Source organism: Marmota monax, unplaced genomic scaffold (assembly GCF_021218885.2).
Source record: "Marmota monax isolate L192 unplaced genomic scaffold, Marmota_monax_Labrador192_F-V1.1 WCK01_AAM20220418_F8-fsc00004, whole genome shotgun sequence".
NCBI lineage: Eukaryota > Metazoa > Chordata > Mammalia > Rodentia > Sciuridae > Marmota > Marmota monax.
The window spans coordinates 6,696,090-6,716,051 of record NW_026692881.1 but is presented as its reverse complement, the minus strand read 5'-3'; the positions used below and the strand labels follow the sequence as shown (position 1 = coordinate 6,716,051).

Here is a 19,962-nt window from a genome sequence, read left to right as displayed (position 1 = left end):
CTTAAAACTCGCCATGCACAAGAAAAGGCTATGATCATACAAGCTCTTGTAGCTTTAGAAAATGGCAACTCGCCTCAAGTCTGGCTTGCGCATCTTAAGCAGTAAACCTTTGTCATGGTCGTTACACCCCAAGTTATTATAACATTGCACTGGGATCGACATGACTTTCCTTGTTATTCTCTTAGTGTTGGAAAGCCCTTGCACTCTGCCGGTCTTACTGCCATTGCACGCAGATGGGTTTCCACACTAGTACTTTTCTATCGCCTTGAAGTTCGTGCCTTTCTTTCAGGGTGCTGTCAACTTGTTTGTCATTATAAACAGCCACAGTTCAGCCTCAGCTACCCCCCTTCGTCCACCATCATCACGATGCAGGATGCAAGGCAAGGCACTGCACTTGAGTGATCCTTGACGTGGACCTCAAGGAGAGCATGTCCTATTGCATGCGGGTTAGACGCGTTCACGCCCCGCCCCACGAAAAAAGGCGTCGGCTGATATGGCTTCAGATCTGGGGAAGGCGCCTCCTTAGGACTGAGTCATACTATGCAGCCACTTCTGCACAGTGGGATAGGACCTCTACTCTCGCCTATATTGTTTTAAGAAAACAGAAAAGGGGGAACTGTGGTGAGCCGCTTTTGCCGTTTCTGCAGATTATGGTCGCCATTGCAAGATGACGCTGGCTCCGCTGTGGTCTGTGACAAACAACTCCTTATCTGGGAGAGTTGGCACATGATTTTTCACCACCCTGTACACCACCCTGTGAGAAAGCTCCACGCGGCAGCTTTGCATTGGGGCTTGGGATGCTTTATTAAGGCTGGGAGGGGCATCCGGGAGAGAGAAGAAGAAATATCCAGGGCCTAAATAAACTGTTGAAAGAAGATTCCCGAGTTGCGTCTTCCTTGCGGGCAAGGGGTCGCGACAATCATACATGTACAGAGGGTAGTAATGTCTCTCATTCCACCATCCTTCCCATCCCCACACCCCTAGGACCTACCCTGAGGTTCTGATTTAGGTCTGTGGTAGGACCTGGAAATTTTATTTTGGATGCTGGTACTGGGGATAGAACCAAGGGCCTAGTTGTGGTGAGCCACTTCTGCCGTTTCTGCAGACTATGGTCGCCATTACAAGATGGCGCTGGCTCCGCTGTGGTCTGTGACAAACAACTCCTTATTTGGGAGAGTTGGCGCGTGGTTTTTCACCACCCTATGAGAAAGCTCCACGTGGCAGCTTCGCATTGGGGCTTGAGATGCTTTATTAAGGCTGGGAGGGGCATCCGAGGGAGAGAAGAAGAAATATCAAGGGCCTGAATAAACTGCTGAAAGAAGATTCCTGAGTTGCGTCTTCCTTGCGGGCAAGGGGTCACGACAAGTGGTGCCGAAACCCGGGAACCAGAACTTTCAGCAGTCAGGGGTGGTGCACCGGTTAGTCCCAGGTAAGTGGGATCCGCGACCAAAGCGGGGTTAGTCCCAATAAGTGGGATCCGCAATCAAAGCGGGGTTAGTCCCAGGTAAGTGGGATCCGCGACCAAAGCGGGGCAGCTCCTCTGTAAAGAAAGAGAGAGCATTACATTTTATTGCAGCTGCACTGTGTACTTTCGCTTTTGTTTTCTGTGTTTCTTTTGTTGTGTCATTTCGCTTTTGTTTTTTGTGCTTCTTTTGTTGTTGTGTCATGGGTGCCGCATCTTCAAGTCCGCTTCTCCTGGCTCTAGATGGCCTGTTACGTTCCAAGGGCCTAGAAGTGAAACATAGTACTTTACAGAGATTTTTACAGAAGATAGATATCGCTGCACCGTGGTTTGCATTTTCGGGCAGCCTTACTGTACCTAGTTGGGATAAATTAGGCAAAGATCTTGACTTTGCTTCTGAGCAGGGGATATTAGAGGGTGGGGTGATACCCCTTTGGAAAATGGTCCATAGTTGCCTTACAGATGGCAGATGTCAGGAAGCACTTACTAAAGGACAGGAAGTTCTAGAGCAATTACATGAGGAGAAAACGGAGACGGCAGGAAGTGAGGTGCCTCAGGAGGATGGGAGTGTGCGGAGCGTGAAACAGGGGAGGAGACGATTGTCTCCGGCAAGAAGTGAGGTATCTCAGAAGGATGGGAGTGTGCGGAGCGTGAAACAGGGGAGGAGACGATTGTATCCAGATCTCAGTACGCTGCGCACACCCCCATGTGAAAGTGGGTCAGAGGAAGAGGAGGATGAGGAGGAAGAGCTCGGGAGGCTGTCTCGTCAGCTAGAGAGTTTAGCTATAGGAGAAGGGAACAGAAATAAACAGGGGCTCAAGAAAAGCGATCCCCCGGATCCACCGCCGTATGGTGGGGGTGTTTCGGGGAGAGCTTTCCATGCCCAAACATGGAGGGCTGTTAACGCTGAGATGGGTCTTGCTTATCCAGTTTTTCAGGATGACAATAGGGGAAGATTCCATGAACCCTTAGATTTTAAAATTGTGAAGACCCTGGCGGAGTCTGTGCGCACTTATGGGGTGGATGCCGCCTTCACACTAACTCAGGTGGAGAGTCTGTCTAGATACTGCATGACTCCCTCTGATTGGGCTAGCCTTGTTCGGGCTTGTGTTTCCCCGGGTAAATATTTGGACTGGAGAGCATTTATGCTAGAGGGCGCAATAGAGCAGGCCGCCCAAAACCATGCGGCGGGACACCCCCATTGGGACAAGGATATGCTTTTGGGGCAGGGTAGATTTGCAAATCAACAGACAGGATTTCCTCTTGAGGCATATGATCAAATTAACAACATTTGCATTCGGGCATGGAAGTCGCTTCCAAATAGAGGAGAGGTGTCTGGTAATTTGACCAAGATTCTACAAGGCCCTACAGAACCCTTTTCAGATTTTGTAGCAAGGATGGTGGATGCCGCTGGAAAGATTTTTGGGGATCCTGATAGAGCCATGCCCCTTATCAAGCAATTGGTCTTTGAGCAATGCACCAAGGAATGTAAAGCGGCAATCACTCCTTATAAAAATAAGGGCATAGAAGCATGGATGAAAGTGTGTAGAGAGATTGGAGGACCTTTAACTAACGCAGGTCTTGCAGCTGCTGTCCTTCGGATTGCAAAAGGGGGCAGTCCTGGTGCTGGAACAAGCTTCCATTGTGGTCAACCCGGTCATTTCAGACGTGAATGTCCCAAAAAAGACAATTTTACTGGACCTCCTCACGGTGGCCCTTCCAATGGCCTTCGTCAACCGGGGCTGTGTCCAAAATGTAAAAAGGGGAAGCATTGGGCAAAAGAGTGTAGATCAGTGAGGGACATCCATGGACAGCCTATTTCAGCTGGGCCAAAAAACGGCCGAAGGGGCCCCCGACCCCAGGGCCCACAAATATATGGGGCAGTGGAGAATGTCACACCCGAACCCGAGACATGGCCATCTCTGCGCCATCCCATGAGACGCGGAGAGCCACTACAGGTGCCGCGGGATTGGACCTCTGTTCCACCTCCAGACTCGTATTAACACCTAAGATGGGAGTCCAACTGGTGGAAACTAAGTTCAAAGGGCCTTTACCACCTGGCACTGTAGGTTTGCTAATTGGACGTGCATCCTCTATCTTACAAGGTCTTCATGTCTTTCCCGGAGTCATTAGCCCTGATACTGTAGGGGCAGTAAAGGTTATGGTGGAGGCTCTAAGGGGCATTGTGTCTATCTCCCCAGGGGATCGGATTGCTCAATTACTAATTTTGCCTAGCTTACATAATCACTTCCCTGCTGACTCAAGGTCACGGACGGGAAGTGAGATTGGTACCACGGGAGGGAATTGTGCCTATTTGTCACTAGATATGAGCAATCGCCCCACTTTGGAATTAAGCATAGAAGGTAAATCTATTGTGGGATTGCTGGATACAGGAGCAGACCATAGTATCATAGCCCTTAAGGACTGGTCTAAGGGATGGCCAGTGCAGACTTCTGATCAATCCCTGAGAGGACTTGGATATGCCCAAGCCCCTCAAATCAGCTGTAGACATCTATCTTGGAAGGACCCGGAAGGACACAATGGCACCTTTCAGCCGTATGTACTTGATTTACCTATCTCTTTATGGGGCCGTGATCTGATGAAAGACATGGGGTTCACTCTTAGTAATGACTATTCCCCAGTGTCTCAACAAATTATGCAAAATATGGGGTATAGGCCAGGTCTAGGACTAGGAAAACACCTACAGGGGCGTAGGCATCCTGTGCAAGGTCATCAAAAGCTTAACAGATTTGGTCTGGGTTTTTCCTAGGGGCCACTGGGGCTCAAATACCCATAACATGGCTCACCGAGGAGCCTGTTTGGGTGCCTCAGTGGCCTCTTCCCTCGGTTAAATTGGCAGCAGCCCATGATCTAGTCAAAGAACAACTTGACTTGGGTCACATCCAACCTTCTACTTCTCCATGGAATACTCCCATATTTGTTATTAAGAAAAAATCAGGAAAGTGGCGCCTACTGCATGATCTACGAGCAGTTAATGCTCAAATGCAACTTATGGGGCCCATTCAAAGAGGGCTGCCTCTGCTCTCCTCTGTTCCTCAGGGCTGGCATATTATTGCTATTGACATTAAAGACTGTTTCTTTTCTATTCCTTTGCATTCTAAAGACTCACAGCGTTTTGCCTTCACCCTTCCCTCGTGTAACCACGAGGAACCAGATCAAAGGTTTGAGTGGGTAGTGTTGCCGCAGGGAATGGCTAATAGTCCCATGATGTGCCAGATGTATGTGGGGAAGGCACTCGCACCTCTCAGACATAAGTATTCCTCCATCAAGATCATTCATTATATGGATGATGTGTTATTGGCCGCTAAGTTAGAGCAGACAGTTAATGAGGCCTATAAAGAATTAGTAAAGCTGTTAGCTCAATATGGGCTACATATCGCACCTGAAAATGTTCAAACGGGGAATTCTATTGAGTATTTGGGAGCGATAATTGGGTATGACAAATTAAAACCACAAAAAATCACCATAAGAACTCAGGATCTCCAAACTCTAAATGATTTTCAAAAACTGCTGGGAGATATTAATTGGATAAGGGGATATTTACATATTCCTAATGGTGTGCTCCAGCCTTTGTATGCTACCCTTAAGGGTGATCCAGATCTTGCTTCTCCTCGTAGCCTCACCAAAGAGGCTAGAGCGGCCCTTATAACAGTAGAAGAAGCTATACAACATGCTACTCTATGCAGGCTCCAGAGTGATAAACCTTTCCAGTTATGTGTGCTTGCCACTATGCGGCAGCCTACTGGAGTACTGTGGCAAGATGGGTCTTTACTATGGATCCACCCACATGTATCCCCAGGAAAATCCTTAGAATACTATCCTGATGCTGTTGCAGCGTTAGCACTTAAAGGGATTCAACAAAGCATTCAATTTTTCGGACAATCACCTTCTTCTCTTATTATACCCTATACTAAAGCTCAACTTAATGTTTTGTGTGCTACTCTAGACAACTGGGCTATTCTATGTTGCTCGTTTCAAGGGGATATTGATAATCATTACCCTTCCCATCCATTACTCCATTTTGTTAAAGAACATCCCATCATTTTCCCTAAGGTAACTTCACCCAATCCAATTCCGGGGGCTGTTAATATTTTTACTGATGGTTCCAAGTCTGGAATGGGAGCTTATGTAATTAATGATTCTCCCCCTGTTCAGCATCAATTTGCTCCTGGAAATCCACAATGGGTGGAACTGCAAATTGTTATTGAGGTTTTTAAACAGTGTTCTTTTCCTTTTAATCTTATTTCGGACTCCATCTATGTGGTACAAGCACTAAAAGTCCTGGAGGCCGTGGGAGCTATTAGTAATGCCCATAATGTATCTGCTTACTTTAATCAGCTTCAACAGCTTATCTGTAGCCGCACTGCTCCTTTTTATCCAATGCACATCCGGGCTCACACCTCTCTTCCTGGTCCGTTATCACAGGGTAATGCCTGTGAGGACTCAGCCACTAGAGGTCAGTTGATATGCTTGGCTTCCTCCTTAGAGGGGGCTAAATTATTTCACCAGAATTTCCATGTTAATGCTTTAACGCTGCGCAGGCGTTTTTCCATTTCAAGAGCGGATGCTCATCAGATAGTATTACAATGTCCCCATTGTGTCACATTTCTTCATCCCCCTAATTATGGAGTGAACTAACGGGGATTGAAGCCATTGGTTGTCTGGCAAATGGATGTGACACACATACCTGACTTTGGTAACCTCAAGTATGTGCATGTTTCTGTTGATACGTGCTCTGGAGTTATTCATGCTTCTGCTTTATCGGGAGAAAAGGCACGTAATGTTATTACTCATTGCCTAGAAGCATGGGCAGCATGGGGTGCTCCTGCATCCCTTAAGACTGATAATGGACCTGCTTTTACTGGCAGACAATTTACATCCTTTTGTTCTACCATGGGAGTGCAACTTACTCATGGTCTGCCTTACAATCCTCAAGGACAAGGCATTGTTGAGCGTGCTCATCGCACCTTAAAGGAAACTTTACAAAAACAAAAAGGGGGAATAGGAGCTGAACACACTCCTAAAGAACGCCTGTCCTTAGCTCTCTTTACAATTAATTTTTTGAATTTGGATATTCATGGTCGCTCTGTGGCCGATAGACATGTGTCCCCTCAGCCCTCTGTGATTGGCTATGTTAAGTGGAAGGATGTTCTTACGGGCCAATGGAATGGCCCCGACCCCGTGCTGACATGGGCGCGAGGATCTGTATGTGTTTTTCCCCAGGATCGCACGGAACCGTTGTGGGTCCCTGAACGCCTGACAAGAAGAGTCTTGACATCAACTGACCAGCAACAAGAGATACCACAGCAATCCCGTGATGAGGATCTTCACTCTTCTACGTGCTCTGGTTCTGGTGCTGGTGCCGATGGCACAGACGACACCAATGCAGTGGTGGGCAGTGGCACGGGCTTGGCCAATGCTGATGCCGGTTCATGGTAATTCTAGTGTCCTCCCTACTCTTTTCTCTACCTCATGTGAGATGTCTGCTCCCTGTGCCTCTCCTAGAGGGGACATGGAGAGCATTTTTAATCAATCTCAAGTTAATCTCACAGGAGTTTTTTGTTTCAGCCTTGGAAACGCTAATTGCATCAGCCTTAAGACCAAAAATTTGACTAACTGGGAGGACCCATTGCGGTCCAGTCAGGTCTCAGGGAGCATTATCAGTGCCGTACTGAGCCAAGTAGTTTCGGGGAAGCAATCAGGCTCAGGGACCCCCGCAAATAGCTCTGCTTTAAACATAACTACCTTGGCTATTATCTCCAAGGTACTAATCCCAGTGCCTCCTTCTTCTAATAGTACTTACAATGCCACTCATTTCAAGGCCTCCCCTTACTGTACCCCTAATCTTGGTTTCCCCCCAACATTTACGCCTTGTCAGGATCATTCTTGGGAGAAACATCAAGTTGCTAAAGGTTTCTCCCTTTCCCCCTCTCTTAAGAGGCATGTTTATAACTTTAACAACAGTGCCAACTCCTCTACAGGAGTAGGTTGGTCCTGGTTTCAATGGCTGATTTCCAATGAGAAGGGGGCTTCAGCCGATATTTCTGCATTGGCTCAATTGCTGGGAGCCAAAAGCTGGCTGGCTAATGTTTCTGGCACTGTTAGGGAGAATGAACGAGGTAATAGACTTACATCTGTTTCGTTCAACTCTCTGCTATATAATGCCACATTGCCCCCTGCAATGGTCTGTGTCCAATCCCCGTTCTTGCTCCTTTTGGCTAATGACACCTCGTCGGGGATGCTGGATTGTTCTAATGTTACCTGTCTCTTATCTGAGTGTTGGAATGGTTCTTGGACTGTAGCAGTGGTTATGAAAATTCCAACTTTTGTCCCAATCCCAGTCACTGCGGACCCAGATAAATTCCCCATTGTTGAGCTACTTAGAGTCCGCAGGGATTTTGGAATTACGGCAGCTATAGTGACAGCTGTGGCAGTGTCTGCTGCTGCAGCGGTTACGGCCGGAGTGGCCATGGCCAGTCAAGTACAAACTGCTGCCACCATTAATCAAGTTGTTCAACAAACTTCCACCATACTTGAATCCCAAAATACAATTAATCAACATATTTTGTCAGGGATTTTAGCTGCCAACCAAAGAATAGATTTACTCCAAGCTCAGGTAGAAGAATTGGCTGACTTGGTGCTTTTGGGTTGTGTTGACCAACGTGCACATTTATGCATAACCTCTGTCAGATTTAATGATTCCAGGAATGCCTCCCGCATCATTGGCGAATATTTGGCCGGAAATTGGTCCATGGCAGCGGAAGACATGATCCAGTCTCAACTAACTCAGATAGCTGTCTTGAACAGTACCCGTGTCAATCCCGTGACTTTGGGTCAATTCACCGATTGGATATCTTCTGCTTTTTCCTTCTTCAAAGAGTGGGTGGGGGTAGGCATTTTTGGTGCAATGTGTTGCTTCGGTATGTTCCTCTGTTTGTGGTTTCTCTGTCTCCTTAAGGCCCGCAGTGCTCACGATAAGGCTATGATCATACAAGCTCTTGCAGCTTTAGAAAATGGCAACTCACCTCAAGTCTGGCTTGCGCATCTTAAACAGTAAACCTTTGACATGGTCGTTACACCCCAAGTTATTATAACATTGCACTGGGATCGACATGACTTTCCTTGTTATTCTCTTAGTGTTGGAAAGCCCTTGCACTCTGCCGGTCTTACTGCCATTGCACGCAGATGGGTTTCCACACTAGTGCTTTTCTATCGCCTTAAAGTCCGTGCCTTTCTTTCAGGGTGCTGTCAACTTGTTTGTCGTTATAAACAGCCACAGTTCAGCCTCAGCTATCCCCCTTCGTCCACCATTGTCACGATACAGGATGCGAGGCAAGGCACTGCACTTGAGTGATCCTTGACGAGGACCTCAAGGAGAGCATGTCCTATTGCATGCGGGTTAGACGCGTCCACGCCCCGCCCCACGAAAAAAGACGTCGGCTGATATGGCCTCAGATCTGGGGAAGGGCCCTCCTTAGGACTGAGCCATACTATGCAGCCACTTCTGCACAGTGGGATAGGACCTCTACTCTCGCCTGTATTGTTTTAAGAAAACAGAAAGGGGGAACTGTGGTGAGCCGCTTCTGCCGTTTCTGCAGACTATGGTCGCCATTACAAGATGGCGCTGGCTCCGCTGTGGTCTGTGACAAACAACTCCTTATTTGGGAGAGTTGGCGCGTGGTTTTTCACCACCCTATGAGAAAGCTCCACGTGGCAGCTTCACATTGGGGCTTGAGATGCTTTATTAAGGCTGGGAGGGGCATCCGAGGGAGAGAAGAACAAATATCAAGGGCCTGAATAAACTGCTGAAAGAAGATTCCTGAGTTGCGTCTTCCTTGCAGGCAAGGGGTCGCGACACCTAGTAATGCTAAATATATGCCCTACAACAGCTACCCCTCAGCCCTGGGAAAATCTGATTTTTAAAAAGACTCCAAACAGTGATTCCAATTTAGAGTTAGATTTAGGAACCACTGATACAATGAAAAGTGGACTGAAAATTAGGTCAAATCTGATTTTAAATCCTAGGCCCACCACTCAGTGGCTATGTGATTTTCAGAATGTTACTTAACCTCTCTCAGCTTTGTTCTATTCATTTGCAGTGTTGAGACATTTAAATAAGATTAACATTTAAAAGTGACTAACATAGTAAATGAAAAATGCAAAACATTACCCTATGATGGTATCAGAGTGGGCGTTTTAAATTATAGTACATGTGTTTCTGTGTGTGTTGAGAGAATCATGCACACAAGCTCAACACATGGGTAACTAGGTTTAGTCCCTTCCTTGATGTCCAAGTCTTCCCATGCCCACTTTTATCAACCATTTTTTGTCACCTTGAATTTGGACTCATTTTGTTCAAGGACTGTGGACTTCAAAAAGCTGGTAGATAAGTTGGTGATGGCTTCCCAATTTTATTGCATGTATGTCATAACTTCAGGCACACAGCCATCTTTAGTACTTCAGACTCACATTCACATGCTAAATGTTTCTGGTTGTTTCACTCATTTTTTAAAGTTGTCTGAATCATAGTTGGCAGCCGTTGCTACACTGTAAATATAATTGCTTTTCTTGTCTGACCTTCCAGGAACCAATCAGGAACCAATCTTGATGCACCCTCTATCATGCTTAAGTGGACAGAAATAGGACCTGACTGAGAATACCTGAAATTCCAGCAGAAAGTTTACTGTTAAGGACTTGAGCTTTTTTTGTTTGTTTTCCCTGTGTCAGGGATTGAACCCAGGGCCTTGTGTATGCTAGGCAAGCTCTTTACCACTGAGCTACAATTCTGGCTCTCCTATTTAAGATACTTGTGGGAGAGAGAAGTGTGGAAGAAAGGAAAAGCCTTTTTTTATTTCAATCTACATGTTGTTGGTATTTTGGGCAGCCAATATCAAAAACTAATATCTTGGTGAGTTCACTTCTGTATCTTGCAGCATGTTTCTAGAGACGTCAACTTTCCATTCTTGGCTTTCAGGGTCAGCTGTGTGACTTAACTGATAAGTACGATACTTTCCTTGTCCTACAGGACATGATGGCTGATTTAAGAAGGGGAATGTTATCTAAGATTATTCTGTCACACCTGTACTTCCTACATGGTTATAAGAGGAGATATGCTCTTTTCCAATGGAAAGGAACATGAAAGCATGATAGTCATCTTAGGACCACCAATTCAGAATGAAGTCAAGTTAGATAAATAAGGACTTTGAAAGTGGAGAGCAATTATATCTTGGTCACACTTGGATCAAGTCTTGACTGAAAACAAGATTTACTTTTGCTACTGTTTTGAAGCTGTTTAAGTTTGGTTTTCTGGTTTTTGCAATGAACAGTATTTTGTAAACAAGCTTTTTCTGAACAAGTTTTTAGAGCTATGGGGTCATCTGAATTGAAGCCCTGAATGCAACCAAAAGACAAAATATTTTCAAAAACCCAACTCGGATACAGCTCAGGTACAGGATGTGAAAGAGGTACCTTAAAATGGTATGTGTGGGTCAGGCATGGCGCTACACACCTATAACCCCATCTACTCAGTAGGCAGAGGTAGGATGATCACAAGTATGAGTACAGCATGAGTAATATTTAAAGAAGCAGTGGAGGGCTTGCCTAGCATGTGGAAAATCGCTCTTCATAAAGTGGGCTGACTTCTCTAGATTAAGTTCTTTTGATGGAATGAATTAATTAATGTGTCAGGTGGCTTATTTGTGGATGCCATGATTAATAATGTTCATTTTAAGCTTTTACCTATAGGTACAAGTACATGATGCTATTGAATATTTTTCCACTTGGAAACTGTGAGCTGGTTGTTGCATTCAAACACAAACAAAATCAAAAACACTGAGGACTTCCACTCAAGCTGGTCTTTCTTCCCCAGTGTGAGGCAATCCTGCCTATTAATAAAAATTAAAAAAATTTAAAAATCACTCCATCTGTGAAGCTGATTCAGTCAAAGGGTAGGATAGGCAGGGCATTTGTGTCAACTAAGAGAATCACCAGATACCCATCATAAGTACCTATCATAGTTTTGAAGTCGTTTCTCTCCCAACTCCCATCTCCCAACTCCTGAAGGTTGCTGCCTGCATATATACTCTTCATTAGTGCTATTTTCCTGTATATCATTGTGAGCAAGCTGTGATTAATAAAGAACTGGAGTTCTGTGAACTAAAAAAATAAACACATAAGAATTTTAAGAATTACACTGGAAAAATGGAGAATTAAACATACGGCATACTTTCCCAGTTATGCAGTGGTAGTTATACAACTCGTCTATCACCAAAGGTACACCATTAGAGAAGCCACACTGTAATATCCCAACTTAAGATGTTTTTAATCCCTCTGGGATAAAAGAATTTAGGAAATGACCCCTCAAGTTGAATATTAAACCTGAAAACAAAGCCTAACTATTCCTAAGGATCTACAGGAAAATCCTGAGATATGCTGACAATATGAAAATTTTGGACAAAAGAAAGTTTCACAGAAGTCACTTTGGAATACTAAAACAGTTAAACAAGGCCAGATTGGAAATGGGAGAGCCCCACCCAGTCCAAATCCAACTAATATACTGAAATCTTGGTAGTCTGGGAATATAGGTTAGAGATATCTACTTTATCCATTTGTTTATCAGTTCTCAATTTCTCAGCTGGTCTGCTTCTTATTTCAATGATCTTAACCTAAAAATACTGCAATTTTAATTGGAAAGAATAAGATTAACTCCATCTACATTCAGCATAGGTTTATTTTTCTAGTTAAAAAACACATAAAATGAGCTTAATGATATTCCATTATTCATTTTTTCTCATAATTTCTAGGTCTATACTGAACATTCAGGAAGACAATATTTTCAATTTCTTATAAATCCTCTAAGTTCTGTAGTATTTACAAATTGAGAATATCTTTTTTCTCCTATTATAGTTTCCCCCTTTTATTGAAGTCAACAAACTTTTTACTATTTTTCCAACAAAAAGAATTCTTTAGGTGACTTTCAGGTTGAAAAACATGCTTTTAGACTCAAAACATCTGTTAAGTGAAAGGTTCTGTTTTTTGCAAGCTATATAAGTAAGAGTTTAACACAATTTTGCATTCCTGAAAATATTTTCCTGACTTAGCTATCAAGTTTCTGTAGCATAAGCAATATGGGAAATTTCACAAAATTTAATCATAAAATTATTATAAATAGCAGAGAAAAGGGTGTCAAATCATAATGGCCATATCATTAAAAAAAATAACAACAGCTGGACTCTTGCTGTTTCTTAATGAATTATGGAATTGTAATTAAAAAAAGAATTAAAACAGCAAAATTCATCGTAATGAATAGAAAATTTAAGTACAATGTCTAGAACATAGTTAACTCAAAAAATATTGGCTCTATAATGAAGATGGATCAAAACAATCAAAATACAAGAAACCAAAATGGGGCGGGGAACTTAAACCACATTTCCTAGGGTAAGTATTTAAATGGAAAGTTGAAGCTCACAGAGAGCAGTAAGGAATTCTGCATTTTCAGGATCAATCTTCTGGGCCCTCTTATAGTACTCAGCAGCTTGTCTCTTTTCTCCCTCCAGCTTATAAACAAACCCTAGGGCACTTAAACTCTGCACATCTAAAGCATTGTGACAAAGTCTCTTGGTAGCCAATTTCCTCAGAGCACTTATCAATTTGGTGCGCAAGGATGACCTGTCTTTGACCTTTAAGGCTTCTAAGTAATGGTAGATGGCAATATTTTCTGATTTACAGTGAAATTCCTGAAAGCGGCCATAGTGGTAGTGGATCTGGTGTTTGTGATCATCAGTTATATTCTCCAGATGAAGAGCTTTCTGGAAAATGTCCTCAGCATTGCTATACTGGCCTCCCTCAGCATACATGTTGGCAAGGTCTGTGTAGGCAAATGCAAACATAGAGTCTCGTTCCACAGCTGCTTTGAAATGAAATATAGCGGATGCAATCAACTCTTCGACCTTCAGTTTATCTTTTCCTTTAGGTCTGTTGCGCGTGACCTTCTTGATTTGGATCATTTGTGCCCTGTAGCAAAGCCCCATCTGGTGATGCAGGAAAGAAGAGGTTGGTGTCACCTCCAAAGCCTTTTTTAAAAGTTCAAGAGCTTTGTCCCAGGAATTTTTTCTCCTATAGAATTTAGCTGCATAACGAAGGACATAAGGCTGAGATGATACCTGGTCTAGGATTTCTTCGATATACTTTTCCCCTTCAGCTTCTGCATGAACATCTTGAAGCTTCAGGGCCAGAAAAACCTTAATGTAGCTGTTGTCCGGGTTCAGCATAACAGCCTTCCTCAGAGGTCCCAGAGAAAAGCTCTTTACAGACCCTTCTCTATCAGAATCATCCAGCCGATACACAGTGATGGCATAGCCAATGTTAAATTCAGGATTGTCAGGTTCTACTTTCAGAGCCTTCTCAAAAGCTGCTTTAGCTTTTTGGTAATACTTTCCTCCAAATTTCAAGAGTGCCCACCCTTTCTCACAGTCAATCTCAGGGCGCTCCAACTTGTAGTCAGAAGGACTGGACAATTTCCTGCAGACATTCCCTACCTTGTCTATATACTTCTGAACTTCCTCACGCTGGTCCATGTGGTAAGACACCCAGGCGTAGTTTCCCCAAGTGACCAGACTTCGTACATCTTTTTCATTTGAGTGTTCTCTCTGGATTATTTCTTCTGCTTGTTTCAAACACTCTAGGGCATCATTATTTTGACCTTTTAGATGTTTCACATAGGCCAGTAAATTATAAAGAACAAGTCTGGATTTTGTGGTAAGAAATTCAAGCTGTTGCCCAATTGTATCTTCTACATCAAACAGATCAATATCTTCCTTAAGTAAATTCCATGTAAAGTGACAGTCCAACTCTAACAGAACGGCTTTCAAGGAGTCCTTAGGAATTTCACTGTAAAAGATAAAATCTTTTTTATTTTTTGAAAAAATAAAGGGAATAATTTCTAAACCTTACCTACTGTTCTTTACATACCAACCAATTTTATCTTATTTGATCTTAAAACTAAAGCACTAGGATCTCATAACTTTATTCTGGTTTCCTTGATTTATAGTTCTATCCCAGAAATATTTCATTTAAATTTTATTTTTCAGTGCTGGGGATTTAAACCCAGGGCCTTACACATGCTAGACAAGCACTCTAACCTTGATCTACATTCCTATTCTTGGAAGGAGATTTTAAAGTAGGGAAATGGCAGCCTTTGGTCTAGGTTTTAAAAAATTCCTGTCTACTCTGTAAACAAAGAACAATAGGGAGTCAAGACAAAAAGACAGGGAAGCTATGTATTCATTAGAATATTTAGTGAAAGCCTATTATATGCAGGGTGCTATTATAAGTGTTGGGGATACAGAAGTGAACAAAATAAAATCATGACCTGATGCCACTTTCTAATGGGAGGGGGGTGTAACATAAAGACAAAACAATAAATGAAAATAAAGATTGAGATGATGATCATTACTAAGATAAAAAGTAAAGCTGGTGGGGTTGGGGTTGTGGCTAAAGAGGTAGAGCACTCGCCTACCATGCGTGAAGCACTGGGTTCTATCCTCAGCACCACATAAAAATAAAATAAAGATATTGTGTCCACCTATAGCTAAAAAATAGATATTTTAAAAAGAAAGAAAGCTGGAAAGGAAACAGGAGGTTGGTAAGGACTCTGCAAGACAGTTTAAAGTCAGATGGCCAGAGCAAATCTCCCTGACAGATCTGAGGGAGGATTGAAGAAATCCAAAAAGAGACAGTACAGACTTACTCTAGAGTTGCAGTAGAGGGTTTCTGAGGAGTGGATAGTCCTGTTTTGATCTTTTTTTTTTTTCAGGGCTTTATCTTTGTAGTATTTATTATACAAATATATATGCATTTGTTTGTCCCCAGCTGTTTTACACCAAAGCTAGCATACTATACATGCTTTATGCACATCATATCAGTGTTTTAGAGATCTTCATGTTTTGGAAGGTTACATCTATTGTTATGATACATGGTTTTTTTTTTTAATTTTTATTGTTGGTTGTTCAAAACATTACATAGTTCTTGATATATCATATTTCACACTTTGATTCAAGTGGGTTATGAACTCCCATTTTTACCCCGTATACAGATTGCAGAATCACACTGGTTACACATCCACTGATTTACATATTGCCATACTAGTGTCTGTTGTATTCTGCTGCCTTTGTTCACTACAATGGTAAGGATGAAAACATTACTGGGATGGTTCCAGGGCATAATAGAGGTGGAAATAAGAATATGGGGGGTACAGACCACTGTTTCCAGGAATTCTTATTATGATGGGAGTAAAGAAGTGCAACCTCAGGTGGAGGGATATATATATATTTTCCTAGTTTAAATCACAACTATCTTTCCTTTGGGATGGGCAAAGACCTGTTATGCCTGCTTGCACTCTTGGCCCCCTATGATCCATTCTCCAAATCAGCACCAATAAACTTTTGAAAAGGCAGAAAACTAAATTATGTTTCTTCTGCTTAAATAAGCCCAATTTTTAATCTCCCTTAATCTAAGGGCTTCCCGTAGATATTAATATAGCCTTTGCAATGTTCTACAAGCCCCTAAAGGAGCTGGCCTTATCCATCTGTCCAACCTACATCCCAACTTATCCCCCCTTTTCACTTTTTTTTAGATGAATTGAATTCTTCCAGTCTTGGGCACAGAAGTTTCAGGGCTTTATCACCTATTGTTCTTATTACACCTGATATGTTCTGCTTCCAAATCTTCACATGACCAGCTTTTCTGTAACTCAGCACAAATACTTCCTACCCAAGAGGCTGCCTGTGACAGAGCTATCTAAAAATTTCCCCTTCCAATTTAGTTCACTCTCTATTCTACTGTTTTATTTTTCCTTATACCTCTTATCAGTTTTGAATTATGTTATTTACTCACTTATCTGCTGTTTGTCTATTTCTTCCATTAAAATATAAATCCCTTGAGAGTAAGTACTTTGTGTTGTTTTATTTTTTCACCTCTGTGTATACCAGGCACACAACAGAAGCTCAATCAATATTTGTTGAATGAATGAATCCACTTATATACTGTCAGCTCCTAGTGTGTCCAGCACAAGTTTAGCATAAAAAGCACCTAAAGTTCAAATGAGGGAATTCTTGCCAGTTCCACCCTTCCAAATGATGGCTCCAAACTCCTCCCATTTCAGTGGTCTCTGTCCCACTTGTTTTATATCCTTGCTTGTTGTCTAGCTCTATGTTTGGGTTTGAGAATAGATCTTGGACTACTGCATTTGACCCAGAGATTCAGACTGGGAAACCTGTAAAGACTGCACCTTGGTAATTATTCCTTCTCTGGTGTAATTACACTAAAAGCATGACAAGATGCACCATGTCCTTACAGCCCAACCAAATTCATGACAATGTGGCCTTACTAGTCTTCTGCCCATCATAGAGTCAAATAAACACTTGCCTTTGTTCATAAGATCTCAATCAGCCCGTCCAAGGAAGAAATATTAGGAATACAGCTGTGAGATCTCAAAAGGGACACTGAGACACTAAAGTGCTTTGCTCAGATGGTGGGGAAATGATGCTCAATTGGACATCATGAGAAGTTCTACTGTTTAAACTTCATCTGGTTAATTTTGTGGGTGTGGAGTATCCGGGCATTGAACTCAGGGGCACTTGACCACTGAGCCACATCCCAACCCTATTTTGTATTTTATTTAAAGACAGGGTCTTTCTGAGTTGCTTAGCAGCTCGCTTTTTGCTGAGGCTAGCTTTGAACTCTTGATCCTCTGGGATTGCAGGCGTGTGCCACCCTCTGGTTAATTTTTTAACTTTGATTCTGGAAAACTGGTAGAGAGGCTATGAGAGCTGATAAACCAATTTTATCTTTGGGAGACAGACCACAGTGGGGCCAAACCCTCTTCCAGTCCATCCCACACAAAACGCAATACATCCCATTTTCCTAGTTGTTTCTTTGTTTTTAATATTTATTTTTAATTACAGGTGGACACAGATCTTTATTTTATGTGGTGCTGAGGATCGAACCCAGTGCCTCACGCCTCACGCATGGTAGGTGAGCCCTCTATCACTGAGCCACAACCCCATTCCTTCCTGGTTGTTTCTTCAAGCCCTTTTCTGATTACCTATTTCCTTTCTTACAAATGTTAGAAGTGAGGCACTTAAACTTGTTTTTCTAACTTGTTATAACGACAATAATGATAGTGACACTTAACATTTATTGTGCAACTATTATGTGCTAAGCAATTAACCCTTCCCACAGACCCCAGAGCTGGATGCCACTAATTTTTATAAAAAACAAACCTGTAGCGCTTTAGACAACGGATTGGATGGAACACGAAAAATCCGTCCGTGGTACGAGGATAGCGCCAAGAAAGGGTAGCATTCAAGAGCCGGATAACGGAAAGGCAAATGGTAGTGGAAGCAAACGTGACGCCTGGAGGCTGGGGCGAAACCGCGGGTGCCACGCGGGGGGCACGAGCTGGAAGGCGGCCTGGGAAGGTGACCAGCGCCACGCAGCCGCCGCCTCGCCCGGCCCCGGGGGCTTCCCGGGAAGGAAAGGAGGGCTCTGCGGGCGCTGACGAGCGGGGGCGACGGCCGCCGGCGCTGCACCGCCTGAACTGCGGCGGCTGAGAACAGCGCGGCGAGGAAACCGGCCTCGGGGGGCGTCTCCTGGCCACCCTCCGCGACGGTCCCGACCGCAGACCCTGGCAAGGGACGGGCTCCTGGGGGCCGTCGCCCTGCCCTCCGCCCTGCCCGTGCCGCTTTCAGAGCCCGCGGGAGGAGGTCGGGACTCCCGGGCAGCGTCCTTTTTGCCATCTCCGCGGCCCTCCGGACTTCGGACGCCGCCTGCCGGGACGGGACTCCAGGGAGCGTCCCAAACACAGACGCCCGGCAGCCCCGCGCGGGGGGCGCGTCCCCTGGAAGGGCCGCAGCGCTGCCCTGGGAACGAACACGAGAGCGACAACGGTTTCAAACAAAGGCGGAAGCAGCACTTGAGAGAAGCTAGGCGGGGAAGCCCTTACCTCATGGCGGCGGGGCTCTGCGGGCCGTCCGAGGCGGCGGTGCCCTCGGGCTCGCTCCACAGCACCCGGCACCACGGCTACCGCGGCGGGCGGACTGGAGGCGAGTGCGCGTGCGCGCGCTTCCCGCCTGGCGTGGGCAGCGCGGGGACTCGGCCGCGCGCAGGTCTTTGTTAAAGGCTGGACCCGAACGGGAAAAGAAAACTGGAAACCGAATCTGATCCCCCTGGGCGCCGAGACCGGCTCCAGAAACCGAAACTTAACGCGAGCGCGGACCAGCCGCGGCCAAACCTTTGCCGAGCGCAGGGTCGTTCTGAGTTTGCAGCAGGGCCTCTAACCTGCTGAATTCATGTGCCTCTCGGTTAACTGTCGAATTTTTATCTATCATTATTTTAAGCGAAAGCATCAGGAGATTGTTCAGCATTATTTTTGTTGCAATTGTGGTAAAGATGCTCTCTCCAGCTCTCTACCATCTAAGTGAATCTAATGTCTCTGCTTGCGTTCCTGTCTTTGGATTCAACCAGCAACACTGCAGCGCTGTACACCGCGGTTCTTACTTGGTATATTTAAAACAGGAAAAGTTTGTTGTCAAAATGCATATACATTTTAGGCTTTACAAAGAGGTGTACATTTCCACTCACAGTTGTATGAGTGTTATACTTCCTTGCCCTTGCCGCGGCGCTTTGTGCAATAAGGTCCCAATGAAGATAAGGGGTGGGGGTTGAATTGGGGACCTAAGCAGAAAGTGTCATATTCCCATACATTAAGGTTTCTGTGCTCATTGGATTCAGACGTTCGTTCATTCAATAGATTTTATTGAACAACTGCTAAGAGCCAGACTTGGTTCAAAGTACTGTCAACATAGCAATAAATAAAACAGATGAGGCCCATACCTTCATGGAGTTCATTTCTGGTGTGGGGTGATAAAGACAATAAGCAAAACCTATTAAATGCTGGTGCTACGGGAAAAGTCGAGCAAAGAGAGGGGTGGGGGTGTAGAATGTTTTATAAATATGGTGGTAAGGGAAGGTTTCGCTGAGAAGATGGTCATTGCACAAAGATCTGAAGGGGATGAAGGAGTGAGCACTGTGGATATGAGACTGGAGAAAAGCATTCCAGGTAGATAAAAAGGTAGGTGCAAAGGCCCTCAGGGGGGAACATACTTGGCAAACATGAACTTTGTGGTCAGAAATTAGGTGGGAGAGAACATGCGCATGGTAGGCCTGTAAGTTAGAGTAATACTTACCTGAAGTCTGAAACCAAATTTTAGAAAAGGTACTCACAGATTTATTTTGCATTGAAAAATAAACCCAGAATTTCCGTCTTGCTAAGATTATAGAAAAATTTGATAAAGCTCTGATGTTTGAAAAGTTTTCCCATACACCCATCATTTTCTTCCCTTTCTGTGTTCCTACTTCTTCTTCCCTTTTCTTAGCTGTGTATGGGCTAAGAAATAGTTTTTGTTTATAGAAGTTTAAAT

General features: G+C 44.1%; 2 protein-coding genes across 2 annotated transcripts; one reads left to right on the top strand and one right to left on the bottom strand.

Annotated features, from left to right (window-relative positions):
- The first annotated feature begins 964 nt into the window (after window positions 1-964).
- On the top strand, window positions 965-9,254 carry LOC131424383 (uncharacterized). Its single transcript, XM_058581072.1, has 2 exons — window positions 965-1,429; window positions 6,707-9,254. Exon 2 carries the CDS (start codon window positions 6,801-6,803, stop codon window positions 8,538-8,540), a length of 1,740 nt encoding a protein of 579 aa, XP_058437055.1. The 5' UTR covers window positions 965-1,429; window positions 6,707-6,800; the 3' UTR covers window positions 8,541-9,254.
- Window positions 9,255-12,194: 2,940 nt separating this feature from the next.
- On the bottom strand, window positions 12,195-18,614 carry LOC124096531 (interferon-induced protein with tetratricopeptide repeats 5). Its single transcript, XM_046450479.1, has 2 exons — window positions 18,486-18,614; window positions 12,195-14,371 (listed from the first exon to the last, which is right to left on the bottom strand). The coding sequence occupies exons 1-2, from the start codon at window positions 18,488-18,490 to the stop codon at window positions 12,928-12,930; spliced, it is 1,449 nt and encodes a 482-aa protein (XP_046306435.1). The 5' UTR covers window positions 18,491-18,614; the 3' UTR covers window positions 12,195-12,927.
- Between the last annotated feature and the right edge of the window lie 1,348 nt (window positions 18,615-19,962).